Source organism: Rattus norvegicus, chromosome 12 (assembly GCF_036323735.1).
Source record: "Rattus norvegicus strain BN/NHsdMcwi chromosome 12, GRCr8, whole genome shotgun sequence".
In the NCBI taxonomy this organism is placed as follows: Eukaryota; Metazoa; Chordata; class Mammalia; order Rodentia; family Muridae; genus Rattus; species Rattus norvegicus.
The window spans coordinates 16,488,522-16,511,759 of NC_086030.1; the positions used below are offsets into that span (position 1 = coordinate 16,488,522).

The window sequence follows — 23,238 nt, forward strand, 5'->3', positions numbered from 1 at the left end:
AATCTAGAAACCCACCATTTGTGTTTTCTTCTCCTTCTTTGTAAAGCATAGCTGGTTATTTCTTGTGCCTAGTACTTCAAGGAAGTTTGGTTAATCGAGAATGACACGCAATTTCCTTTCCTTCTAACAGGATCTTCTTTTATTTTAGGAGTCCCAGGCTATTTCTCCAGGCTCAAAGGGAGTGAAGACAAACAAGAAGGTAAGAGCCGGGTTGGAGGCAGCCATTGCTCTCAGAGGACCGCCTCCAAACTGCTCGGAGAAGGTAGATTTTTGCGCCAGGATCCCTAGATGCAGTGGCGCGCGAAGACTTCTGGGACATTGAGTTTCTGTGCAACTCCTGGGGAGAAAAGAGAGCCTTGGAATTCAGACTTCCGGAAAGATGCTGCACATGCGCGTCGCGGTCCGTGCGCGTTCCTGTGCGTGTGCAGGGCCACTGCGCCGCTGTGACTCCTGCAGGTCCGTCGTCGAGGCTACCTTCCTTCCCACAGCTTTTGCACCCGCTAAGCTGGAGTCGCCGAGCCTGCGGGAACGAGACCGGAGCTTCCGGGGCGGCAGCGAACAGACTCAGCTGTGCTGGCCTGGGAGGCCTAGAGGGAGCTCGGCGCGGAGGACGACAGTGGCGGCGGGGCCGTCTGCTGGGTGAGGCTGGAGGGCGCAGATCGTTCAGGGCTGCAGGAGGGATACTGGGCCCAGCTGTGGCATGCCAGTTCACCCTGGCTCCCTGTTGTCCCTAGCATGCGGGGCCCGGGAGGGTCGAGGTGGTCGGGCTGACAGTAGGGCAGCTGCACAGCTTTAGGCTGCATGGTCGGTACCGAGGACGCTGTGCAGGCAGTGAGAAACTCAGCGGCTCCAGATTCCCATGGTGTCAGTCAGCGCCCATCAGCACCCTTGCTGTCTATGGGTCCCCCTGAGTCTGCCCTTGAGGCATCTTAATAGCCTAGCACACGAAGTCTGCTTTTCCTAATGCTGGTGGAGGAAGACTGAGTCTGCGAAGGTGTGTGACATGATCAAGGTTGTGCGCCGGTTTGTTGATAATGAGCCTCATTGTTTTCCAGTTTCTCCCCTTAGTCCTTTTTTTTTTTTTTAATCTTTTTTTTTTTTTTTCCCGGAGCTGGGGACCGAACCCAGGGCCTTGCGCGCTTGCTAGGCAAGCGCTCTACCACTGAGCTAAATCCCCAACCCCTCCCTTAGTCCTTTTTAAAAATGTGCAGCGGTAACCAAGTTTGGTTGGATAGTTTGAAAACACACAACGCTTTATTACTGTTTGTCGGACGTCTGCCCATCTGGACCAATATCCCTTTTTGTGTTTTAATTTTTTGAGACATGGACTCCCTGTGTCACTCATATTGTTCTGGTAGTGGGTGATCCTCCTGTCTCAACCTTCAGAGAGTTGGGATTACATGTATGGCACCTCATGGAACATGGATCCCAGATATATAGAGCCCAGAATCTTAATTCACTGACATATTTTACAACAGTTTGAACAGGAAATAAAATAAGTAACCGTTTTTGCACCTTTACATCAAATGCCCGTGGATTAAAAAGGAAGCAGTGTAGTGTTCATCATAGAACTGCACTGTCCCCGCCCCCCCTGCCACCCGTTGTGGTTAGGTTTGTGACTTCCGTCCTCTCACCTCTTCATGGTGTGTGTGTAGGCTGTGATTTCATTTTGGTGGTTCCCAGGTGAGAGGCATATCCCTGTGTAGACCAGTTCATCTCTGATTTGAGTGACCTTTTCCTCCAGCAGGTCAGTCGTCAGTGTTGTCTACGGTTTCCCAAGAGGAGCAAAAGATGAGCATATCAAAGGTGAGTTTTTCCAGTTTGTAATTTTTTTTTTCTGACCCCTTTGTGATGTATTTTGGAAGACTTGCCCGGAGCTCTCTTCTTGAGAGTGGTAGTAGAGTGGTTCAGGACCATCTCTAAAGGGCTCTGATGACCTCTTCTGGCATGCAGGTGAACATGCAGCAGAGCAGTCATACATAAAATAAATATTAAATAAATAAGTAGAATGGTAGTGGAGGAAGGAGTATATAAAGGAGACTGTAATATAAAATACACCTGAGTGGCAGGCTGTCATGATCTCTTGTGTAGGCAGTCTGATAACTTTAGGCTAGTGGAGTTACTTGGCAGTGTTAGAAAAAGAATGAGTGGCGCTGGAGAGGTGGCTCAGCGGTTAAGAGCACGGACTGCTCTTCCAGAGGTCCTGAGTTCAATTTCCAGCAACCACGTGGTGGCTCACAACCATCTGTAATGGTATCTGATGCCCTCTTCTGGTGTGTCTGAAGACAACGACAGTGTACTCACATACATAATAAATAAATAAAAATATCTTTTAAAAAAATTGCTATCCCATTACATCACCTGCAACAGCTACTGGGAGATGCCATTTTTGTTCCTTATGGGTAGTAAAGACTTCCTAGGACTTGGAGAATCTTTCATTATTCAAGTTGGTACGAATATGGATAACATATGGATAATCCTAATAGCAACATCTGAGTCCTGTATTCTCTTTGCTGGTTCTGTAAGCAGAGGCCCAAGCTCCCCGAGAACTTGTTGCATAACATTTTTTCAGAGACCAGAATGTCATGAGCCATCGCGATACATTTCTGTCTTTACTTTTTAAATCCCTGAAGTGAATTGTAGATCACATGTTAGTAGTTACTAGTTCGATCAACCTTTTAATAATGTTTCCTTCAGGGGGGCCATGCCCCGGCTGTTGTTCTTTCTTGGTTCTGTCTTGAAGCTGACAGGTAGAGCGTCGGTGGGGGCTAGATATTAAAAGTTGCTGTTTGCTAATAAAACGTTTGCCTATCTTAAATCTTAAATCTCAGTCCTTTGCTTCTGTAGCTGGCCTGCCTTTTGAGTTCCTCTTGGGTGAGAAACTGCAGTCTCTGTCATTTAGCACCTCATTGTAGAACAGCAGGGATTAGTAAAGGATGAGTTGCTAGATCCTTTTCCCTCTTATCCAGATGTCTCTTGCTTGTCAGGCTAGGGGGAGTGCACGGAGCAATAAACTTCTACCAGGAGAAGAGAATTATGCTCACAGAAGGAAAAACTTTTACACAAGCAAATATGGATTAAGCTCACATAAATTCATATACAGATTTATGTACACATATTCATAAATCTCCATTTAAACCAGTTGGGCCCAGCTTACATACTGTCTCAGAATTACATAGTTACACACACACACATATACATACATACATACATACATACATACATACATACATACATGACCAGTGCAGAAAGAACTCACTTATTCTGGATGAAAAATGAGTTCCAGTCTTTATTACATAGAGAAAGAAAAAGCTGGGGTTGGGGATTTAGCTCAGCGGTAGAGCACTTGCCTAGCAAGCGCAAGGCCCTGGGTTCGGTCCCCAGCTCCGAAAAAAAGAAAAAAGAAAAAAGAAAAAGCTTCTACCATTTTATTGCTACATGTTTAAACCTGTCTGTAAGAAAAGCTTTGTTCTCTTCAGTAAGACTAAGCCTGCCTTGTTGTTAAGAAAGGACCTGTTCTGCCCCATGCCTCTTTCCCTCTGCATTCTGCATATTGCTCTCTTTATTTGCCTTATAGTTTCTAAGTTATTCCACTCTTCATTCTCCTTCTAATCTTGCTCTCTCCTCCTGCTCTGTTGTAACAATGCTCTGCTCCCGATGCCTTACTCCCAGTGCTTTCTTTCCAATGTTGTATCCCCAGTGTGATCTTTCCCAGTCTTTTCTTCCTTTCCTAGGAGAATAGATCACATGGTTTTTCCAAGTATCCTTTTTTAAAAAAAAGTTCTTAGAAGTTCAAACATGAATTAAAATTATACATTGAACAAGAAGTTTACAACAGAGGATGTTTACACGCATATCCGTTAAGAATAGTTAGCTGGCTAAACAGTCATCGTGTATTACCAGTTCTACAGGTTCCTGGAGAGGTAAAAACCATAACTTTGGTGACTGAGTTATTATCGAAGTTTTGTACAGACAAACCCGGTCAGTATTTTATCTTCTGTCCTTGCACCTGTAGTAAATCCTTAGCTCCCCTTTTATGACCTCTGGTTAATGGGTTTACAGCATCTTGTCATGTGCTCTTGGGTTGTAGATGCCCCCTGGCTGTCTCAGAAGCAATTGACTGGGGATGCTTGAAGACCGGCAGGGTTCTCTTTGCAGCCTTGATTGTCAGAGAGGACTTAGTAGCGGTCCTATTATAAAAGAGCTTAGTAATTACTAGTATAATTTTAGGAATTCTTACAGGATTTTCACGAAGACTTAAGAAGCCATCTGTTTGTCTACATAGCATCACCACAAGACAGTACGTCTTCATTGTCCTGCAGAAATCTGCTCAAAAGGGCGGACTAACACCTAGTGATTGTTGTACATATATATTTAATAATAACAGGGAAAGCATAGTAATAGGAAGAATCCTAAAATGGATTTCTCCTCGGCCTTGCCTAAAGGAGGAAATCCATCTTAGATTTTAATCCGTGGTGGATTGAATCTTAGGAAGATCGCCTGCTAGCTTTCAGCTTCTCCTAGGTGGCTCCTGGCTGGTTCCCCTAGTATGCCTCCTATGGTTTGAATTTTTTTCTGCTTCTTTTCTTTCTCTCTTTCTTTCTTTCTTCCTTCCTTTTTCTTTCTTTCTTTCTTTCTTTTTTTTTTTTTTAAGAAACTGGGCTATTTATTTGTTGTTTCAAAGTTTGGAGTCTGTCCCTACTGTCTTACCTTTAATTTTTGAAATCCCTTGCGCACCCCGTGAGATTGGTGGTTTTCACAGAAAGATTAATTAGATCGTGTCCATTCATTTTAGGGGTTGAGACAGGAGTTCGTGTAGCTTAGGCTGGCCTCCAGAATGCTACTGTAGCCTGAGAATGACCTTGATGCTGATGACAGATGTGCACCTCTGTCCCTGGCCTGTCCATTCTTTTAGCAAGTCTGTTGTCTTAGTTACTTTTCTGTTTGCATGTTGGAAGTTCCATAATACACAGTCCATCCTGGCAGGAAAGGCAGCAGAAGCTTAATTTAAGGAAGCCGATACTTTATCTATTTTCTGAAGTCAGGAAGGGAAGAGGAAATAGATAGAGGAAAGAGGCTCCCTTTGTGTCAGTAGTCCAGGATCCCAGCCAGGGAATGGGGCCACCCACAGCCATTGGATTTTCCCACTCAGCTCATGTAATGGAGACAGCCCAGTAGGCCCACCTCCCAGGTGACTGCGGTCTATCAGATTGACAACACCCGCACCACAGTAGTTACACATGTTCCTGTTTGTCATTGTGAGATTATCATCTACGAAGTGATGGCGTTTGTCACAAAGTCCTTAGGGAAGGTGGAATGGTAGGCCACTCTAAGTACCATCTCTACTTCCGGTACAAGCTAGAATACTGTGCGAGAGTAGACTCCCTCCCTGGGCCACACAGCTCTGTAAGACGACAGACAGTTTAGAGCGACCACGTGAGCAGCATGTTTCTCATTCGTTGCTGTCCTGAGTCTACGGATTTAAAATGTTTCCAGTGTCTCAGCACATCTTGTGATTGGCCTTGATATTTAAACCTTTGGAGTTTGGAGGCCAGGTAATCGCTTTAAGTTGGTTCTTGAGATCTTCGTAAACATGTCTTAAACATTTGAACACTGAACATTTTATTGTGAAGTAATTTCAGATTCATAGAAAAGTTACAGAGAAACAAAAGAATTATACAAAGAAATCTTTTGTTCCGTTTGCTCTCATGTACCGTTTTTAAACAGTTTTTTTAAAAAATTTGTCTTGGGCTGGGGATTTAGCTCAGTGGTAGAGCGCTTACCTAGGAAGCGCAAGGCCCTGGGTTCAGTTCCCAGCTCCGAAAAAAAAAGAACCAAAAAAAAAATTGTCTTGGATGTGCCTACATGTGTGCATGTGTGGGGACCAGTATGTACCATATATGCACATGAAGGTCAGAGCACAGCCTGTGGGAGTGAGTTCTCTCCCTTCATACGGATCCTGGGGACAGAGCTCAGATTGTCAGGCTGTGTGGCAAGTGCTTTTACCCACTGAGCCATTTCTCTAGCCCAACCATGCCAGAATGGCTTCTGAAATAACAGGCCATGTGCACTGTATAGCACCAGATGTAATAAAAAACCATGGCACAGTGACAGAGTGCTCACTTAATCTAGAGGACATTACACGTACTTGATCTTGCTTAGCATTGCTTTTGGCAGATCCAACGGGAAGACTCTTAGCCATAGAATCATGGAGTCATACATAGAATCATAGTCTCATACATAGAATATAGAGTTTCATACATTCAATCATAGACTCTCATGCATAGAATCATAGAGTTTCATACATGCAATCATAAAGTCTTGTACATAGAACCCTAAAACCTGAACTCTGTGGGCACTAGGCGTGCATTTAATACACAGACATACACGCAGGCAAAACACCATTCGTATGTCAGAAATCACGGTCCTCTGTCATGTATCAATTTAGTTTTTTGAGGTTGAGTGTTTGTCTTGATGCTTGTCTTTTTTTTTTTTTTTTTTTTTTTCGGAGCTGGGGACCGAACCCAGGGCCTTACGCTTGCTAAGCAAGCGCTCTACCAACTGAGCTAAACCCCCAACCCCAGATGCTTGTCTTTTTGTTTATACTATATTTTAGCTGATGATCCTTAATGTTCTGTTTACATTTAGAGGACAATTTTCCTTCTTTAGGATGCTGGAGATAGAATTTGGTGTCTCCACTGTAGGCAAAGAAAGATCGATCATTAGCAGCTAATTCGGATGTGCTCCCGTCATACGTGAGCGTGAGGAGACAGCTGTAGAAGCTGGAAGTGCCGAATGGCTTCCCTGCTGCCGAGGCATGGCCTAGAGAGATGACTCAGCAGTTAATACTTACTGCTTTTCCAGAGGGTACAGGGTTGATCCCAGCACCCACATGGTGACTGACAGCCACCCGTAACCCCAGTTAGCCGGTACTGTCTTCTGGCCATAGGCACTGTGCACATGTGCACATTCTTACATACATACATACATACATACATACATACATACATACTACATGGAAAACGTTCATACAATAGTGACATCTTAAAAACAATATTCAAATTGCCAAATTTGGTCATGCCTTAAAGGTGCATGCCTTTAATCCCAACATTTAGGAGGCAGAGGCAGGCAGACTTCTGTGAGTTCAAGGCCAGCCTGATCTACAAATGAGTTCCAGGACAGCCAATGCTGTTACACAAAGAAACCCTGTATTGAAAAACAAAGAAGGGGTTGGGGATTTAGCTAAGTGGTAGAGCACTTGCCTAGCAAGCACAAGGCCCTGGGTTCGGTCCTCAGCTCCGGAAAAAAAAAAGAAAAACAAAGAGACAAACAAACAAAAACCATAACAACAAAAACCCTCCGATGAAAGCAGTTTAAGAGAGAGAGGTTTGTTTTAGCTCCATCACAAGGCAGTCAGCAACAGACTCTTGAAGTGGCTGGTCACATTACATCCCCAGTCAAAGAGCTGGAAGCAACAAGTGCTTGGCCCGCCTTGTATTTGTATAGTCCAAGATCTAAGCCAAGGGAATGAGCCGCACACGGTGGGCCGACTTTCCTGCTCCACGTAACTTCATCAAGATAATCCCCTGTAAGAATGAGTAGCCCTTGGCCTGTCTCTCCAGTATTCAGGGCCTCATCTTATTGATCACAGAGATAAACACCTAATTAAATAGGCATTGAGTCATTTTGTAGAGGTGGTGAGTTTTGCCCAACTTAGGGAAACAAAAGCCGTCCAATGTGGATAGAGTTGAGTGAATGTCCTGGTTGAATTTGAATTTGATCTATATTCCTGATAATCCCATACAGATAGTCATTTATTTCATACAGAAATTTTCCCTTTGAACAGTGCGTGTATGATCTTATCACATGGCTGTCCGGGGGTCCTGTGCTTTACTCTCCAGTGACCAGTTGCTCCTTGGTAGCCATGAGGCCCTGAGGGAACTCTGCAAGGACTCTGCTGGAGAGTCTGCTGTTTGTTTTGACTGCAGACCAGTAGCCTCTATATAAAGTTGTATGACCCAAGGTTGTGGTTTCTCTTGTCCACAACTCTTCTCTGTACCTAAAAGACACCACTGAGAAATTCCTATGGCTGGGACCTCCCTTCCACTGCGCTTAGAAGAATGAAATGTGGTCTTCTGTTTCTTTTTTTTTTTTTTTTTTTTTTCGGAGCTGGGGACCGAACCCAGGGCCTTGCGCTTCCTAGGCAAGCGCTCTACCACTGAATCCCCAACCCCCTTCTGTTTCTTTTTTAAAAATATATATTTATTATTTATGTTGATATTTGTGTGCCTGTGTAAGCTTATGTGCACCATGTGCATGCAGAAGCTTACAGAAGCCAGGAGAGGGAGCCAGAGTCTAGAACTGGAGTTACCAGGCAGTTGTGAGCTGCCAAACAGGGTGCTGGGAACTGAACTCAGGTCCTCTGCAAGAGCAATGAGCACTTACTGAGCCATCACGGTAGTCCCTGGACTTCGGTTTTTGAATCAGGAAGATAATCATGTGTTTACTCCTAATTTAAAATTGGCCCTCACTGTCAAAAGCTGCCCATAGGAAAGTGCCCTCTTGGTGGCTTTCCACCTACCTTTCTGCCCGACCTCTACGTCCTGGTGCCTGCCTGTTTATCCTTTTTCTTAGCCCCCACCTTTCCTTGTATATTTTATTCTGGTAATACCTTTTGGCTTTGATTCTGTTGTCTTTTTTTTTTAATGTTACAAAATGGTGTAAGAAAGAAATGTTTGCAGTGACATTTCAAATGCTGAAATCTGGGCTGACAAGATGACTCAGTGAGGAAAGGCCCTCTTGACACCACACCTGATAACTTGAGTTTGATCCCCTAAACCCACACAGTGGAAGGAGAGAACTGCCTGCCGAGCTTTCCTCTGAGCCCCACATATTTGGTGCCACACATTTGCTAAAATCCATTTCTTAAAATCCAAAGCGGGGCAAAAACAGCGGGACAATGGGAAGAAGAGAAGCAGGGCTGAGTTGGGAGGGTTCCATTATGAAGGGACTCAGGACTGCCAGCAAAGGAGACTAAAGGCGGTGACAGGATAATGGGATGCATATGTCTGTTATATGTGTGACTGTCTCCTCCTTGGTCTCGCAGGCTCTGAGAGCAGAAACGCTGTTTTGCATATCTTACAGTCATAATCCAGTTGAAAACTGGGAACTCCACTGTTGTGTCTCTGTTTCATTTCCTGTAGCTGTGATTAAAAACCCCTGAGAGAAGCAACTTAAAGGAGAAGGGTTTGTTTAGCTCATGATCCCAGGTTATGATCCATAACTCTGTGGATATCAGGTGCAAAAATGTTAAGCAGTTGGTCACATTACAGCTAATGTGAAGAGCAAAGAGCACTGAATTCATGAGTGCTTAGTAGCACTCAGCTTGCTTTCTCCACTCTTAAATAATGCAGGATCTCTGTCCAGGGAATGATGCCGCCCACAGTGGGCGGGTCTTCCCACTTGAGATAACTTAAGAAACACTGTGCCACAGGCCAACCTGGTTAGACAATTCTATTGCACCTCCTTTTCCCAGATGAGTCTAGATTATGTCAAGTTGACAGTTAACTGTCACGTCAGAGTTTTGGTTTTGTTTCCCAAGATGACATGTTTACAATATGATGTTGAGATTTCCTGCAGCAATATAGTTTGTTTTCCTCCCGGGCTCTGTAACATAAAATAAGGTACACAGCACTCATGGTTAACTGTACCAGTAGCTTGAGAAACACTTGTTCTCCCCGTGCATTTTATAAATGTCCTCATTCTGATCGTGTCATTGCAGGGCCCACTGTCATTCAAGGATGTGGCTGTGGCCTTCTCCCAGGAGGAGTGGCAGCAGCTGGACTCTGAGGAGAGGACGACCTACCGGGATGTGATGCTGGAGACCTACAGCAACCTCGTCTCCGTGGGTGAGGGTCGCTTGCTTCCTAAACACTGAATTTAATGATTTGTCTTTGTGTTTGAAGGAACAAGTGCTAAGACTCTTAGTCCTTTTGGGTAGACATCGGGTATGTCTTTACTGCTCCATTGAATGAGCCTACGTTTCTCCCTTTTGTAGTACTGGAGATTGACCCCAGAGCCTCCTGCATGGTAGGCTACAGCCCTGTACACAAAAGGCTCTGCTTTTACTTGGTAAACACAGGCAAAGCCTTAATGTAACTCATGGTGCAGTTTCCTATACCACAGTGGTTCTCCTATACCACAGTTGGTCCAAACCTCCTTTTCTTGTTAACAGGGTATGATGTCACCAAGCCAAACGTGATTATTAAGTTGGAACAGGGAGAAGAACCCTGGACAGTGGAAGGTGACCGCCATGCTAAGAGGCATTTGGGTGAGTGAATAGAGTAAAATTTTAAAAAGCACTTCTTCTTAAATTAACTAATTTTGTAGGGGAAGCTTCTGAAAACCTGATGCTTTAGAGCAAACGAGATCCAGAAGCATGAAGGTTCATTTGTATTCAGAATTAAGAAAAAATTGAGGAAAAGACTATGAGGGGACACACGACAGGTTAGGGAATGTAGGTCAGGACATGGCAAGGAGATTCAAGGCTAACATAGTGGGCACTCGCTCTGTGTCGCAAATGTCCACGCCCTGGTGCGGGACTCTAAGTGGGAGGAACTTGAAACTTTGAGAATGTTTTCTAATGTGCCAGGTTGAAAGACAAAGATTTCACTGAGTGTGGTAGCTGAGGTCTGTAGTCCCAAAACTCCAGGTAAGGCAGGCAAACTGCTGAAAGGCCAGCCTGGGCTAAAGAAAAAGAGACTGTTTCAAACAAAAACAAAAGCAAAGATTACAGAAGTGTCTGAGGTATAATAATCTCCCATGAGATGGAGACCCATCGATGGAAATGCACAAGCGTCTAGAGTGCCAGCCTTCCTGCGTGGTGATATATTACCATGGGATAGTAATGACAGTCTGTCTCCCAGACATGGGCCACATTAAACGTTTCTTTTCATATGCCCAATAATGACTGTCCCCTGCTTCCCTTTGCTGCGAGTCCTCCTTCCTGCTTCGTCTGTCTGTGTCCGGTGCCCTTTCAGTAACCGTGCCCTCTGCTCATCATTGCTCAGTCACAGTTGTAAAGATGATATTTGTAATGTAAGGCGCATGTTTCCATTGTAAATTGATTCTTCATTTCTTACCCACCCCCACATATGCATACACACAGATTATAGATTATAAATCAAAGGAAAAGGAGACCTGCACATTCATGATAACTTACTCACAGATTGTCCACAAATCCAGCATCTGGGTGCCACCCCCTCTGTAGCTTGTATACTCGTGTTGACAACATCTGTTCAATCTCCTTTTCAGAAATCAAAAAAGTTGATGACCCCAGAGAAGGAATCCAGGAAAATGGCGAGAAACATCTGCAGTGCGGTGATGATCTCCACAGCTGGAGAGCGGAGAAGGGGGACGAGTTTGATGAAGCCTGCACCCTAGAACCACCCCTCATTTCCCCCAGCTCAGGCGCTCACAGCTGTGTCTCCTGTGGGAAGACTTTGGAATCTGTTACAGAACTGATTTGCAGTGATGGAAGCTATGCAGTAGAGAAGCCCGACAAGTGTTTTGAGTGTGGGAAAGGGTACAGAGAAAACCCTGAGGACCTTAACCAAAGTGAGGGTAACTCTTCTGAACGTGACGAAAGTATTCTGCAGAAAATCACCATTTTGGAGAAACCCTTTGACTATGAGTGCTTGGAAGCCTTAGACAGGGAAAGTGTTTTCATGGCTCATGAGAGAGCTTACATGGGGGAGAAGCCCTATGAATGGAACGGTTCTGGACCAGACTTCATCCAGATATCAGACTTCAGTACGTATCACAGATCACAAGTGGAAATGAAGCCCTTCGAATGTACGCAGTGTGGGAAGTCCTTCTGTAAGAAGTCCAAATTCATCATCCATCAGAGAGCGCACACAGGAGAGAAACCGTATGCTTGCGGTGTGTGTGGAAAGTCCTTTAGTCAAAAGGGGACCCTCACTGTACATCGGAGGTCACACTTAGAGGAGAAGCCCTATAAGTGCGATGAGTGTGGGAAGACCTTCTGTCAGAAGTTACACCTCACACAGCACCAGAGAACTCACTCAGGAGAGAAGCCCTACGAATGTAGCGAGTGCGGGAAGACCTTCTGCCAGAAGACGCACCTTACTCTACACCAGAGGAATCATTCAGGGGAGAGGCCCTATCCGTGTAGTGAATGCGGGAAATCCTTCTCCCGGAAGTCTGCCCTCAATGACCATCAGAGAACACACACAGGAGAGAAGCTCTACACGTGTAACGAGTGTGGTAAGTCCTACTACCGGAAGTCCACCCTCATCACGCACCAGAGAACACACACGGGGGAGAAGCCCTATCAGTGTAGTGAGTGTGGGAAGTTCTTCTCTCGCGTGTCGTACCTCACCATACACTATAGGAGCCATTTAGAAGAGAAACCTTATGAGTGTACAGAATGTGGGAAAACCTTCAATCTAAACTCCGCCTTCACCAGGCACCGGAAGGCCCATGCAGAAGAGAGAGTGCAGGAGTGCGGTGAGTGTGGGAAGCCGTCCCGGCTGCAGTATCTCCCTGATCACGCTGATGGCCTAGGAGAGAAGCACCACGGGTGTAATGAGTGTGGGAAGACCTTCCTTGAAAACTCAGCCTTCAGCAGGCACCAGCCCGTTCCCGAAGGGGAGAAAACTTACGAGTGTAACATATGCGGGAAGGTGTTCTCTGACCTGTCGTGCTACACTGTGCATTACAGAGGTCATTCAGAAGAGAAACCCTTTGGCTGCAGCGAGTGTGGGAAAACCTTCTCTCATAATTCATCCCTCTTCAGACATCAGAGAGTACACACAGGCGAGAAGCCGTACGAGTGTTACGAGTGTGGCAAGTTCTTCTCGCAGAAGTCCTACCTCACTATCCATCACAGGATCCATTCAGGAGAGAAGCCGTACGAGTGTAGCAAGTGTGGCAAAGTGTTCTCTCGGATGTCGAACCTCACCGTCCACTACCGAAGCCATTCAGGAGAGAAGCCCTATGAATGTAATGAGTGTGGAAAAGTCTTCTCCCAGAAGTCGTACCTCACTGTTCATTACCGGACTCATTCAGGAGAGAAGCCTTATGAATGTAACGAATGTGGGAAAAAATTCCACCACAGATCAGCCTTCAATAGCCATCAGAGAATTCATAAAAGAGGGACTATAAATGTACTTAATGTAGAAAATCTCTGACGTCTCAATTTTTAAAAAGACATATGGTTATAGTGAACATTGGGAGTCCAATAGGTAGTCAAGGGTGCCCCCCCAAACTTTTAATATATGTGGTGCTGGGAACTGAATATGGGCCCTTTGCATGCTATAGAAATTCTGCACTGAGCTGGACTGCAGTGACTCACGAGTTGAGCACCCCTGCTCTTAAAGAGTGTGAAGTCCTAAAACAAAATCCATTTTAACCTGAATTTTCAGAGCAGAATCTGTAAAGATTGGGCAAGAAGCAAACCGTTTATGGGACACTAGGTAATTTTTACAGGAGTGAAACTTCGAAAGTATTTAATATTTATTTTTTATTTAAATTGTATTTACATATCAGGGAGCGTTGCCGAGAACTGTCAGCCGATGAGTATAACTCACCTTGGACACATACGCTAAAAGCCATATTTCTGATGTCAGACCAGGTGTCTATAGACAGGATGCAAGAAGCCGTCAGCTCTGAGCAAAGTTATGAAATGAAATTATAAAGCTAGCGCTTGGCCACGAGGATGACTAAACCACGGCACCTCTGCTGTTCTAGAAGTCGAGCAGCCATTCTATGCAATGTTTGCCATCTCCGCCTCGAACGATTGGTGGAAACCTGGTATCCAGGATTAGCAACGCCTGTTACAGTGGGTCCATTGGTGGGATATGCTATGTGATCGGGAAGTACATAGTTTTCTAGGTCACTGCTTGCCAGGAGAGCGGTTTTGTAAAAAATTTTCAACTGGAATTGAGCAAAAAATTTTTTAAAATACTATTTTGATAAACTATGCTGTCTTAGTGTTCTGTTGCTGTGAAGAGACACGATGGCCATGGAAATTCTTGGAAAGGTAAACATTTAATCGAACTCTGCTCTGAACTCTAGTTCAGAGGTCTAGCCCGCTGTAATGGTGGCGAGCATCATGGTGGCACGCAGGCAGACATGATGCGGAGGGGAAGCTGAGAGTTCCACATCTGGACCCACAGGCAGCAGGGAGAGAGAGATACTGGGCCTGACTTGAGTGTTTGAAATCCCAAAGTTTACCCCCTAGCGACACACTTCCTCTAGCAAGGCAACACCTATTCTAACAAGGTCACACCTAGTGCCACTTCCTAATGACCCAAGATCCAGATCTATGAGCCTGTGGGAGCCATTTCTGTTCGAGCCACCACATATGCACACCTAACTTGGGGTTGTGTCCTCTAACTAGAAGAGTGTGTACCGTAGACATGCCGTGTTTCCGTTTATCACCTCGTACTGTCAGGCCTTTAGAATACAGTATTCTTCTCTCAGACACTTTCTGGTTGACACTTTTTGGGCATAATGCCTTGCTAAAAATGTTTTGACTGCCTACCATTTCTCCATGTGAGAATCCTCCAAGCATCACGATTCTCTTTTGATTGCCACACAGTAGATGTGTCCCAAGACCCCCCCAGGCATTACTTGAAGCGATGTAGTCCCAAACCATAAGTACTGTGGTTCTGCAACACCTTATGTGGTTGCTAAGACAGCTGCTTAGTGGTGGGCAGTCGTGAGTGCAATGTGGAATCCCTGAACAGAAGGATTGACACTCCAATGGGATGTCTTCAACTTTCCATAGATGATGTCGATTTACACTGTAGGTTAGTGGGGTCTCGTGTCCACTCCGCCACAGGGCTTGGGCCACTTGGGGAGGCAGGACATGGGAAGTTTGACTGTGCTTACTTACCCCATCCTGCCACAGCCAGGTGGGTAGTGGGTCATAGGGCAGCCCCAGGACACCGCTCCAGGGGTGGGGAAGCACGGTCTGAGCTCGGGGCAGCCGGAATTGGCTTGGGGGGCCCTTGGGGCTAGGTCTAGCCAAGGCTGAGAGGGCAAAGGGGGGAAGCTCTGACTGGTCCCGTGGAGATAGTCCTTGGCTGGACGGCAGGATGCAGGCTTGGTGGTGGAGGTATCCGGGAGTGTGGGGAGACTTTCTTCTGGAGATTAGATGGTGGCTTTGTAGGCAAAGGGCTCCTCTACAGCTCCCCATGGTGGACCCCGATGAAAAGAGACAGTCCATGGTTTTAAGACATTTATTGCCATGGCAGAAGTGGATGAGTAAAACCGTACCCCACTTCTTAGAGTGGGCCTAGGATTAAATACCGTTTTCAGGGAGGAATGTCTGGGAAGGAAAGTTCATTGGCTAAGCCCCCAGGCCTTTGGGCGTCTCATTATAATGGAGATCTGTCTTGAGCCTGTGTGACCTGGTGTCCTCCTCTACTTGTGGAGGGGCATCGGGCGTTGCCCTTGCATGACTGATGGCTACCAATCTATGGAGGGCTGCGGGCTACTGACCTGCCGGGTTTCCTGAAACGCCTACCATTCCTCAGGGTCACCGGAGTTTAATACCTCCTCAACCGGAACTAGGGTGCCTTTCACTGTCCCACATTACATCTCAGGAACTGAGGGCTGAGGATAGGGTTCTGTAGGAAGGCCCTTGCTTAGATGGCATGAGGTTGTGTTTGGTTTCCAGTACTCTCCCCCAAGCATTGTTAACCTGCTTCCACTTAGTATGTTTGCACTGTGATTGGCAGCCCATCCCACAGATAACTAAGACTACGGAAAGTCCGGCTAGAGGTTAGGAGGAGAGCCTACTATAACTTGATTATAGGGGTTATAGCATACAAGATCATTTTTATAACACTGGGGTTTTCAAGAAAAACAAAGCTAGATTATTTTGAGAGTAGTGCCTGTTTATAACAATCTTCAAGTGCATAAGGAAAAATACATATTCAAGAATTACGCCTAGGGGGGTTGGGGATTTAGCTCAGTGGTAGAGCGCTTGCCTAGGAAGCGCAAGGCCCTGGGTTCGGTCCCCAGCTCCAAAAAAAAAAGAACCAAAAAAAAAAAAAAAAAAAAAGAATTACGTCTAGGAAAAACAATTTGGCCACACAGTGGGGCCTCTTGTGGTTTTCAAGAGGAGCTCTAAGGGCTATCAGCTTCCCCTGTAAGCCCACATGTAGTGGAATCTCAAAACCAAGTGATTTCACGGAAATGAGCATGCCGAATCTAAGACATAGAGTTTCGATAGTTACCAAGGCTTGAGTATAGAGGCTGGATCTATAGACGGCTCTGCAGTTAGAAGTGTGTGCGTTCTTTACAGACCTGAGCGTGGCTTCTAGCATCCACATGGGGTGGCCCACAACCACCTGTAACTTCAACTCTAGAGGATGCAGCACCCTCTTGTCTATGGGCAAGGGCACTCATGTGCACATATTCGTGCACACACAAAAATACGCACAGCTAAAAGTGTGCTTTTGTTTTTTAATATTGAGTGTGGTGACTTCAGTCCTGCAATCCCAGCATAAAAGAGGCAGAGGAGTGCTGTGACTTCAAGACATGGGTGACAAGATATAGTGAGACCCTCTATCAAAACAGAGGGTTAGGGATTTAGCTCAGCGGTAGAGCGCTTGCCTAGCAAGCACAAGGCCCTAGTTCAGTCCCCAGCTCCGAAAAAAAAAAAAAAAAAAGAAAAAAGAAAAAAAACAAAACAAAACAAAACAAAACAAAACAAAAACCAGAGTGAAGCATTTGCTACTCACCGTGTAGAAATGTTGTAAAGCCATAGACACAGTGGCCTAAGAGTAAATTGACCACGAGAACAGAATATTATACAGGTCCCGGGAATGTGGGTCATCTGTCTTAGCGAGTGGCACTTAAGAGGCAAAGACCTCGGTCCCCCGCTCCGAAAAAAAGAACTAAAAAAAAAAAAAAAAAGAGGCAAAGACGTCACTTCTGTTTGACATTTTGTCAGTTGTGTGTATAATGAAGAGTTAAACCAAATGAGGTGTTTGTTTTTGAAGTATAAAATAACATACGAATAGGAGGGGCATACACAGGGATCATTCCTTGTGAGCCCAGCACTGAGGGGTAGAGGCAAAGGTAGGTCAGCTTGATGCACAGAGCAAGTCCCAGGCCAGTCAGGACTATGCAGTGAGACCTTGCCTCAAAAAATTTAGGTTTTATACCTAAAGGTACAGGCAATGTTCTAAGCAAGATTGAGAAGGCTTTAAAGCATAAAGGCTTAATTGGATTATGCTGAATTGAGAAAGTGGAAGGTAGGGACTGGAGTGATGGCTCATTCCTGAAGAGTACTCAGTGCCCTTGAGGGGACTTGACTGGGGCATCTCTTTTTTTTTTTTTTTTTTTTTTTTTTTGGTTCTTTTTTCCGGAGCTGGGGACCGAACCCAGGGCCTTATGCTTCCTAGGCAAGCGCTCTACCACTGAGCTAAATCCCCAACCCCGACTGGGGCATCTCTTAACCACCTGTAATTCCAGTGCCATACCCAACAGCACTGGTCTCTGCACTCCCACATACACAGACACAATTTTGAATAATTTTTAAGTGAGTGGGGTGGGATAGAGAAATGGTTCAACATTTAATAGCACTCGCTGCTCTTCCAGAGGACCTCAGTTTAGTTCCTAGTACCCACCACAGGTGGCTCACAACCATCTTTAACTCAACCTCCAAGGGATCTGACACCCTTTTCTGGCCTCTGTGGGCATCTGTACTCATGTATGCATAACACATGCAACCTTAAGAATGAATCATTTTGGGCTGGAGAGATGGCTCAGTGGTTAAGAGCACCGACTGCTCCTGAGTTCAATTCCCAGCAACCACATGGTGGCTCACAACCATCTGTAAAGAGATCCGATGCTCTCTTCTGGTGTGTCTGAAGACAGCTACGGTGTACTTATATATAATAAATGAATAAATCTTTAAAAAAAAAGAATGAATCATTTTGAGTTTAGGAAAATGGGAAGGTTGACTATTCTTGCAGTTCATACGGAAGGGTAAAGGTACTGGCAAACTTTTTCCGTAAGGAGCCAGTTAGCAAATAGTGTAGCTTTTGTCCTAGCACAGCTGCCTCTGAACTTTCTTCTTGTAATAGGCAGGCAACCCCATGTTGTCCACAGACAACTGTGCCTGGCTATTTCCCACTGCGCTTTATTCGCAAGCATCAGGGCATCAGAAGCCGGCCTAGAGCTCCTGGTTTCCTGGGACTTTATCTGGAACATATAAAGAAAACCTAATCAATGGGAGGAGAATATAAGCAAAAGACACGGCCGACCGTCCACTTCACTAAAGGAAAGCAAATGGCCGTATCGCAATACATATGTGAGAAGATGTTTTATCTCAATAACCAAGGGGTGATACATTGAAAACCCAACCACTGAGGGCTGTGAGATAGCTGCATAGTCCTGTGACCCGCGCCTATGATGGAAGGAAGAAGCCTAACTCCTGAAAGGTCTCTTCTGAGTTGCACATGCTTGGCAGGTGGCACGTCCACACTTACACATTATACACAATCATTTAAAAAACCCATTCGCGGGGTTGGGGATTTGACTCAGTGGTAGAGCACTTGCCTAGGAAGCGCAAGGTCCTGGGTTCGGTCCCCAGCCCCCCCCCCCAAAAAAAAAAAGAAAAAAAGAAAAAACCCATTCGCTGAAATAGTCAAAAATGGAGACACAGGGGTTGGGAATTTAGCTCAGTGGTAGAGCGCTTGCCTAGCAAGTGCAAGGCCCTGGGTTCGGTCCCCAGCTCCGAAAAAAAGAAAAAAGAAAAAAAAAAGAAAAAAGAATTTTCAATAGCAAGAATCTCAACAGGAGCTTTTTTTAAAAAAATAAATAGATATTTATTTTTAATTTGTGTATGTGTGTGTGTGTCACATGTGTGCAGGTGCCTCTGGAAGACAGGAAGGGGTATTGGATCCCCTGAAACTGGAGTTCCAAGCAGCCATGAGCCTTCTCACATAAAGCTGAGAACCCAGCTTTATTCCTCTCCAGACACTAACTGCCACCCCTCCAGCCCTGGAAAAGGACGTGCGAGAAACAGGACATGTGATAACCTGTTGTGGTTTGCCCTGGAGTTACCTGTATTTAGATGCTAATTCCGCTGCCTCAAGGATGGCTGCCTGGTCATACTCAGGACTCACAAGACTTCACCTGAACCTTCTCCCCATTTAATTTGTAAAATACAGGTGAGGCAGGCACAAGATAGAAGGAGGCCTGTCATTGGATGAGAAGGAAGGATGGGCGGGAGAGAAGTTTGAAGGAGGAGGAGGAGGCTGGAATGGAAAGGAGGAAAAGACAGGAGGGAGAGGGAGAGAAGCCGTGGCAGGACAACATGGCGGGTGACGCTAAGATTCCACGCTGCACCTTTACAGGTTGTTACGAATGTTTTTAAGGGATGGATGTGTGCAGGGCTTTGCATGTTTAGGTGGGCAATTATATCTTATCAATTGGGCCAAAGGTTATTGTGTTGTGTGTGTTCTTTCATGTAGTGATTTAAGTGTAAGGGAGTGTGGTGCGGCTAGTCTGGGCCACCATGGAATTGGAATGTGTGCTTCTGGCAAGACATCCAGCAGATATCTTGGGTCACTGTGGTGCCGGACTTAGTGGGGGATAAAAGATACCCCTTTTATTTTTTGTATTTTTACAACAACAATAACCCACTTTGAAAACGTTAACTTACACATTGTCTCAGTCAGGGTTTCATTGCTGTGAGCAGACACTATGACCAAAGCAACTCTTTTTTTTTCTTTTTTTTTTTTTTCGGAGCTGGGGACCAAACCCAGGGCCTTGCGCTTGCTAGGCAAGCGCTCTACCGCTGAGCTAAATCCCCAACCCCCCAAAGCAACTCTTATAAAGGGAAACATTTAATCGGGGCTGGCTTACAGTTTCAGAGGTTCAGCCCACTATCATCATGAAAGTGTGCAGACAGACACGGTGCTGGAGGAGGCCAAACCTGTTCAAACCCCACAAGCCTGTAATTACCCTTTTACTCAAACTGGGCAGAAACACACACACACACACACACACACACACACACACACGCACTAAAAATATATAATGTGAAACTTTAAGAGAAAGAACATCCCAGAAGGCTCAAGGCTCACATGTGGAGTAGGCTGGACAGATTGAAGGAGTTTATTCCTGCCATGGAATCCTGTTGCACAGTGGGAAAGGATGAGTCTAAACTGCCACATGGCGGAGTCAAGACTCCTAGACATGCATAAGCACGTGCTGCAATTCCTTGTGAAGGATAAAACCAGGCAAAACACCCAGCAGTCAGTAGAACACCACTTAACTGGAGCTGAGGCTTACGGGATTGTGTATCTGGTTCCTGCAGTTTTCTGTGTATAAAGCTGGTGCTGAAGCCCCCAGTGTATCAGAGTGGCCAGTTTTTATAGCTATACAGGACCCTTCTTTAGCTTTGGTGGTTTCTGCTATGATGTTCTGCAACCCTGCCCTTGAAGCCTTACCACCGTGCTATATTTTAAATAAAATACTTGAAAAGGTCAAAAGGCCAGGAAATCTTTCTTCATTCCACATTTTTACATATATAATGTGTTTGTACTTCGAAACGTGTCTGAATTCTCTCTTCAATATAGAAGCAAATGTGTATTCTTTTGTTTCTATCAAATTGGGGGTTCCGTTGGTGGTGGGTTTTTGTTTTGTTTTGTTGTGTTGTCTTGTGTTGTGTTGTGTTTTTGAGACAGGGTCTGTAGCCCAGAGTGGCCTGGAATCCACTATGAAGACCAGGCTGACCTCGAACTCACAGAGCTTCACCTGCCTCTGCTCCCCAAGTACTGGGATTAAAGGTGTGCACCCCCAGGCCAGCTCATATCCATTATTGCATTTATTCTGTAAATATATGATGGGTGTATGTGTATGTATGTATGTATGTATGTATGTATGTATGATTATGTAGTGTGTGAATCAGCTTTTATATTTCCAAATTTTAAAATTTCATATTTCTACATTTAAGATGTATCTTTAGGGCAAATATCACAGTGTCAATGGCTTGATGAAGAGTCATGTTTAAGAAATGTTCAGGAGGCCTGCAAGGTGGTTCATCCAGTAAAGGCTCCAGCTGTCCAACCTGCAAGCTCGAACAGTTCCTGGGACTCACACGGTGGAAGGAGAGAGCCAACTCCTGCAAGCTGTCTTCTGACCTCCACACCGGGGCCGAGACACATGCACGCCTTCATACATATATATACAAAATAAATGAAAACCTATCTGAAAGGTTCTTGGGCAGCCATTGTGGTCCCACTCCTGCCTGTAATCCCAGCACGGAAGTGGGTGGAGACAGGAGGATGGCCGGGTTGCTGGCTACCTGTTCAGCTGAAAAACATGAGGTCTAGGTTCCAAGAAATTAGAAGAGTGAAAGAGGAGGCTATCGGAATCCGCCTCTTGTCACTTCACGAACCCTAAGAGACGACAGAAAGAAGAAGGATGGACTCCATGTATGCAAAACGGATGGCGAGTGGACAGGAGAAGGGGACCATTGGTCACCAGAATTCTGGCAGTGGTACTAATGGAGAACTGAGTCTGCAAAGGATTAAAGAGCAAATCCAAGTCCAGGCACAGCAAAACACTGAGCAACCCTGCCAAGAAGTAGTTCTCAGCGAGTGGGTGTGGCCAGCGGCTGGAGAAGGCTCTAAACATTAAGGAGTGGGTGTGACTATGTTTTAAGGGCAGGGCCATAGTATAAAGGAGCAGCTCTGTAGTAGGAGTGCATGGCTTGGGCTCAAGGCTGTGGTCAGAGTAGGCGGGTCAGCTCATGTTCGAGGGGCGTGGCTCTGGATGCGGGGCGTGGCCAGGACTTGCAAGCTGACTCGAGGAGATCCTTAGTTCCAGAGTCACAACTGTCCGCACCTGACAATTCTTGGGGACCTGGAGACCGTTGACCAGGCTGAAGGCTGACACAGGGCACCTCGGAAGTGAGAAGGCGGTCTTCCCAGTACCAGAGAGGAATGGACGTGGTGTGCAGAAGCGGGAGGGAATAGAAGCCACCTGGGTAGGGAAGGCCTCTGACCAACAACCCGTCCTTTTGCAGGGCCCTGTCCCAGGGTCATGTGGCCACCACTGGTGCTGCTGTTTCTGCTGCTTCCTGCTGCCCATGGCGCCCCCCACCCAGCTGCCGACCTCCAGGAAAACTTTCCAAGTGTACTCGAAGGTTTCCACCGCCCTGTAGTGGGTTGTGGGTGTGGGAAGAGAGGAGTTTGGGGACCTGCAGAAAGGGAAGGAGGCAGGGGTAGGCAGAGACGGATAGGAAGAAAGAACTTTGGTGAAGATGTAGAGAATTGGGTGGTAGAGAGGAAGCCAGTTCAATGAGTGTGGTCTAGTACTGGATGCCCAACAGCACGAACCCTTTTGGACCTGCTATGCAACGAATGGGTTGCTCTCCCCTGTACCTCCTTATGCATGGCCACGGCATAGGGGCCCTGACTGGGGAGCTACGTCATTTCTTGACAGCACCACACAGCTAAACTTGCCACTCCTCAACAGAAATTCAAACTGAAGGAGACAGAGGCATGTGGAGGGAAGACAACCTGTTTGCTGGCTCCCGCTGTCCTCCTGGCTCATAAGGTGGCTTCTATGTGGTCCAGAAGCTGGGGCTGAGGACCTGTAGGCTCATGAGGGCCTGCCAGGCACAGGATCGGGAGTTTCCCACTTCCTCCTTCCGGTCTCCTCCAGGGCCCTTCAGCTGCTGAAGGGGCTGGGGGTGGACACCAGTATCCTAGCAGGGGACATATATGAAACTCACCAGACCTACCTGAAGCACCATTTCAAAATAAAAGGATTTTTTTTTCAAGCTTATTGTGCACTTTTCCTTTTGAGATCAGTCCCCAGCTTCCAGCCAACCAGCTCCACCCAGCTTTGGACCTGACATCCCCCTGCCTCAGACACTGACCTCTGCAGGCTCACTTGTGCATTTGTGTCTGCCATTTCTGACCACCGCAGCTAGTGATCGGTCCTCTCTTCCCCACAGTGGCATGCTCAGCTTTCAACCGGGACTGAAGAAGATGGTGCTGAGTTAGATAAGGTAGGAATTTTTTTTTTTTTAAAGGTTTATTTATTTATTTTTTGTGAGTGCTCTCTCTGCACGTACACCTGCATGCCACAAGAGGGCATCAGATCCCATTACAGATGGTTGTGAGCCACCATGTGGTTGCTGGGATTTGAACTCAGGACCTCTGGAAGAGTAGTCAGTGC

The 23,238-nt window shown here is 45.9% G+C and overlaps 1 protein-coding gene and 1 long non-coding RNA gene across 4 annotated transcripts; both read left to right on the forward strand.

Moving 5' to 3' along the window:
- The first annotated feature begins 373 nt into the window (after window positions 1-373).
- Window positions 374-14,002, forward strand: Rbak (RB-associated KRAB zinc finger). Of its 3 annotated transcripts, none has more exons than XM_006248868.4 (5): window positions 374-639; window positions 1,748-1,806; window positions 9,782-9,908; window positions 10,235-10,330; window positions 11,314-14,002. In XM_006248868.4, exons 2-5 carry the CDS (start codon window positions 1,792-1,794, stop codon window positions 13,209-13,211), a joined length of 2,136 nt encoding a protein of 711 aa, XP_006248930.1. In that variant the 5' UTR covers window positions 374-639; window positions 1,748-1,791; the 3' UTR covers window positions 13,212-14,002. The 3 variants fall into 3 exon arrangements, with proteins under 3 accessions (XP_006248930.1, XP_006248929.1, NP_001178593.1); XM_006248867.4 differs by having other exon boundaries at window positions 375-639; window positions 1,745-1,806; NM_001191664.1 differs by lacking the exon at window positions 374-639 and having other exon boundaries at window positions 1,792-1,806; window positions 11,314-13,999.
- Window positions 14,003-21,793: 7,791 nt separating this feature from the next.
- On the forward strand, window positions 21,794-22,837 carry LOC102555525 (uncharacterized). Its single transcript, XR_358546.5, has 3 exons — window positions 21,794-21,962; window positions 22,079-22,198; window positions 22,531-22,837. It is a non-coding gene; the product is annotated as an uncharacterized LOC102555525 (long non-coding RNA).
- Window positions 22,838-23,238: the final 401 nt, after the last annotated feature.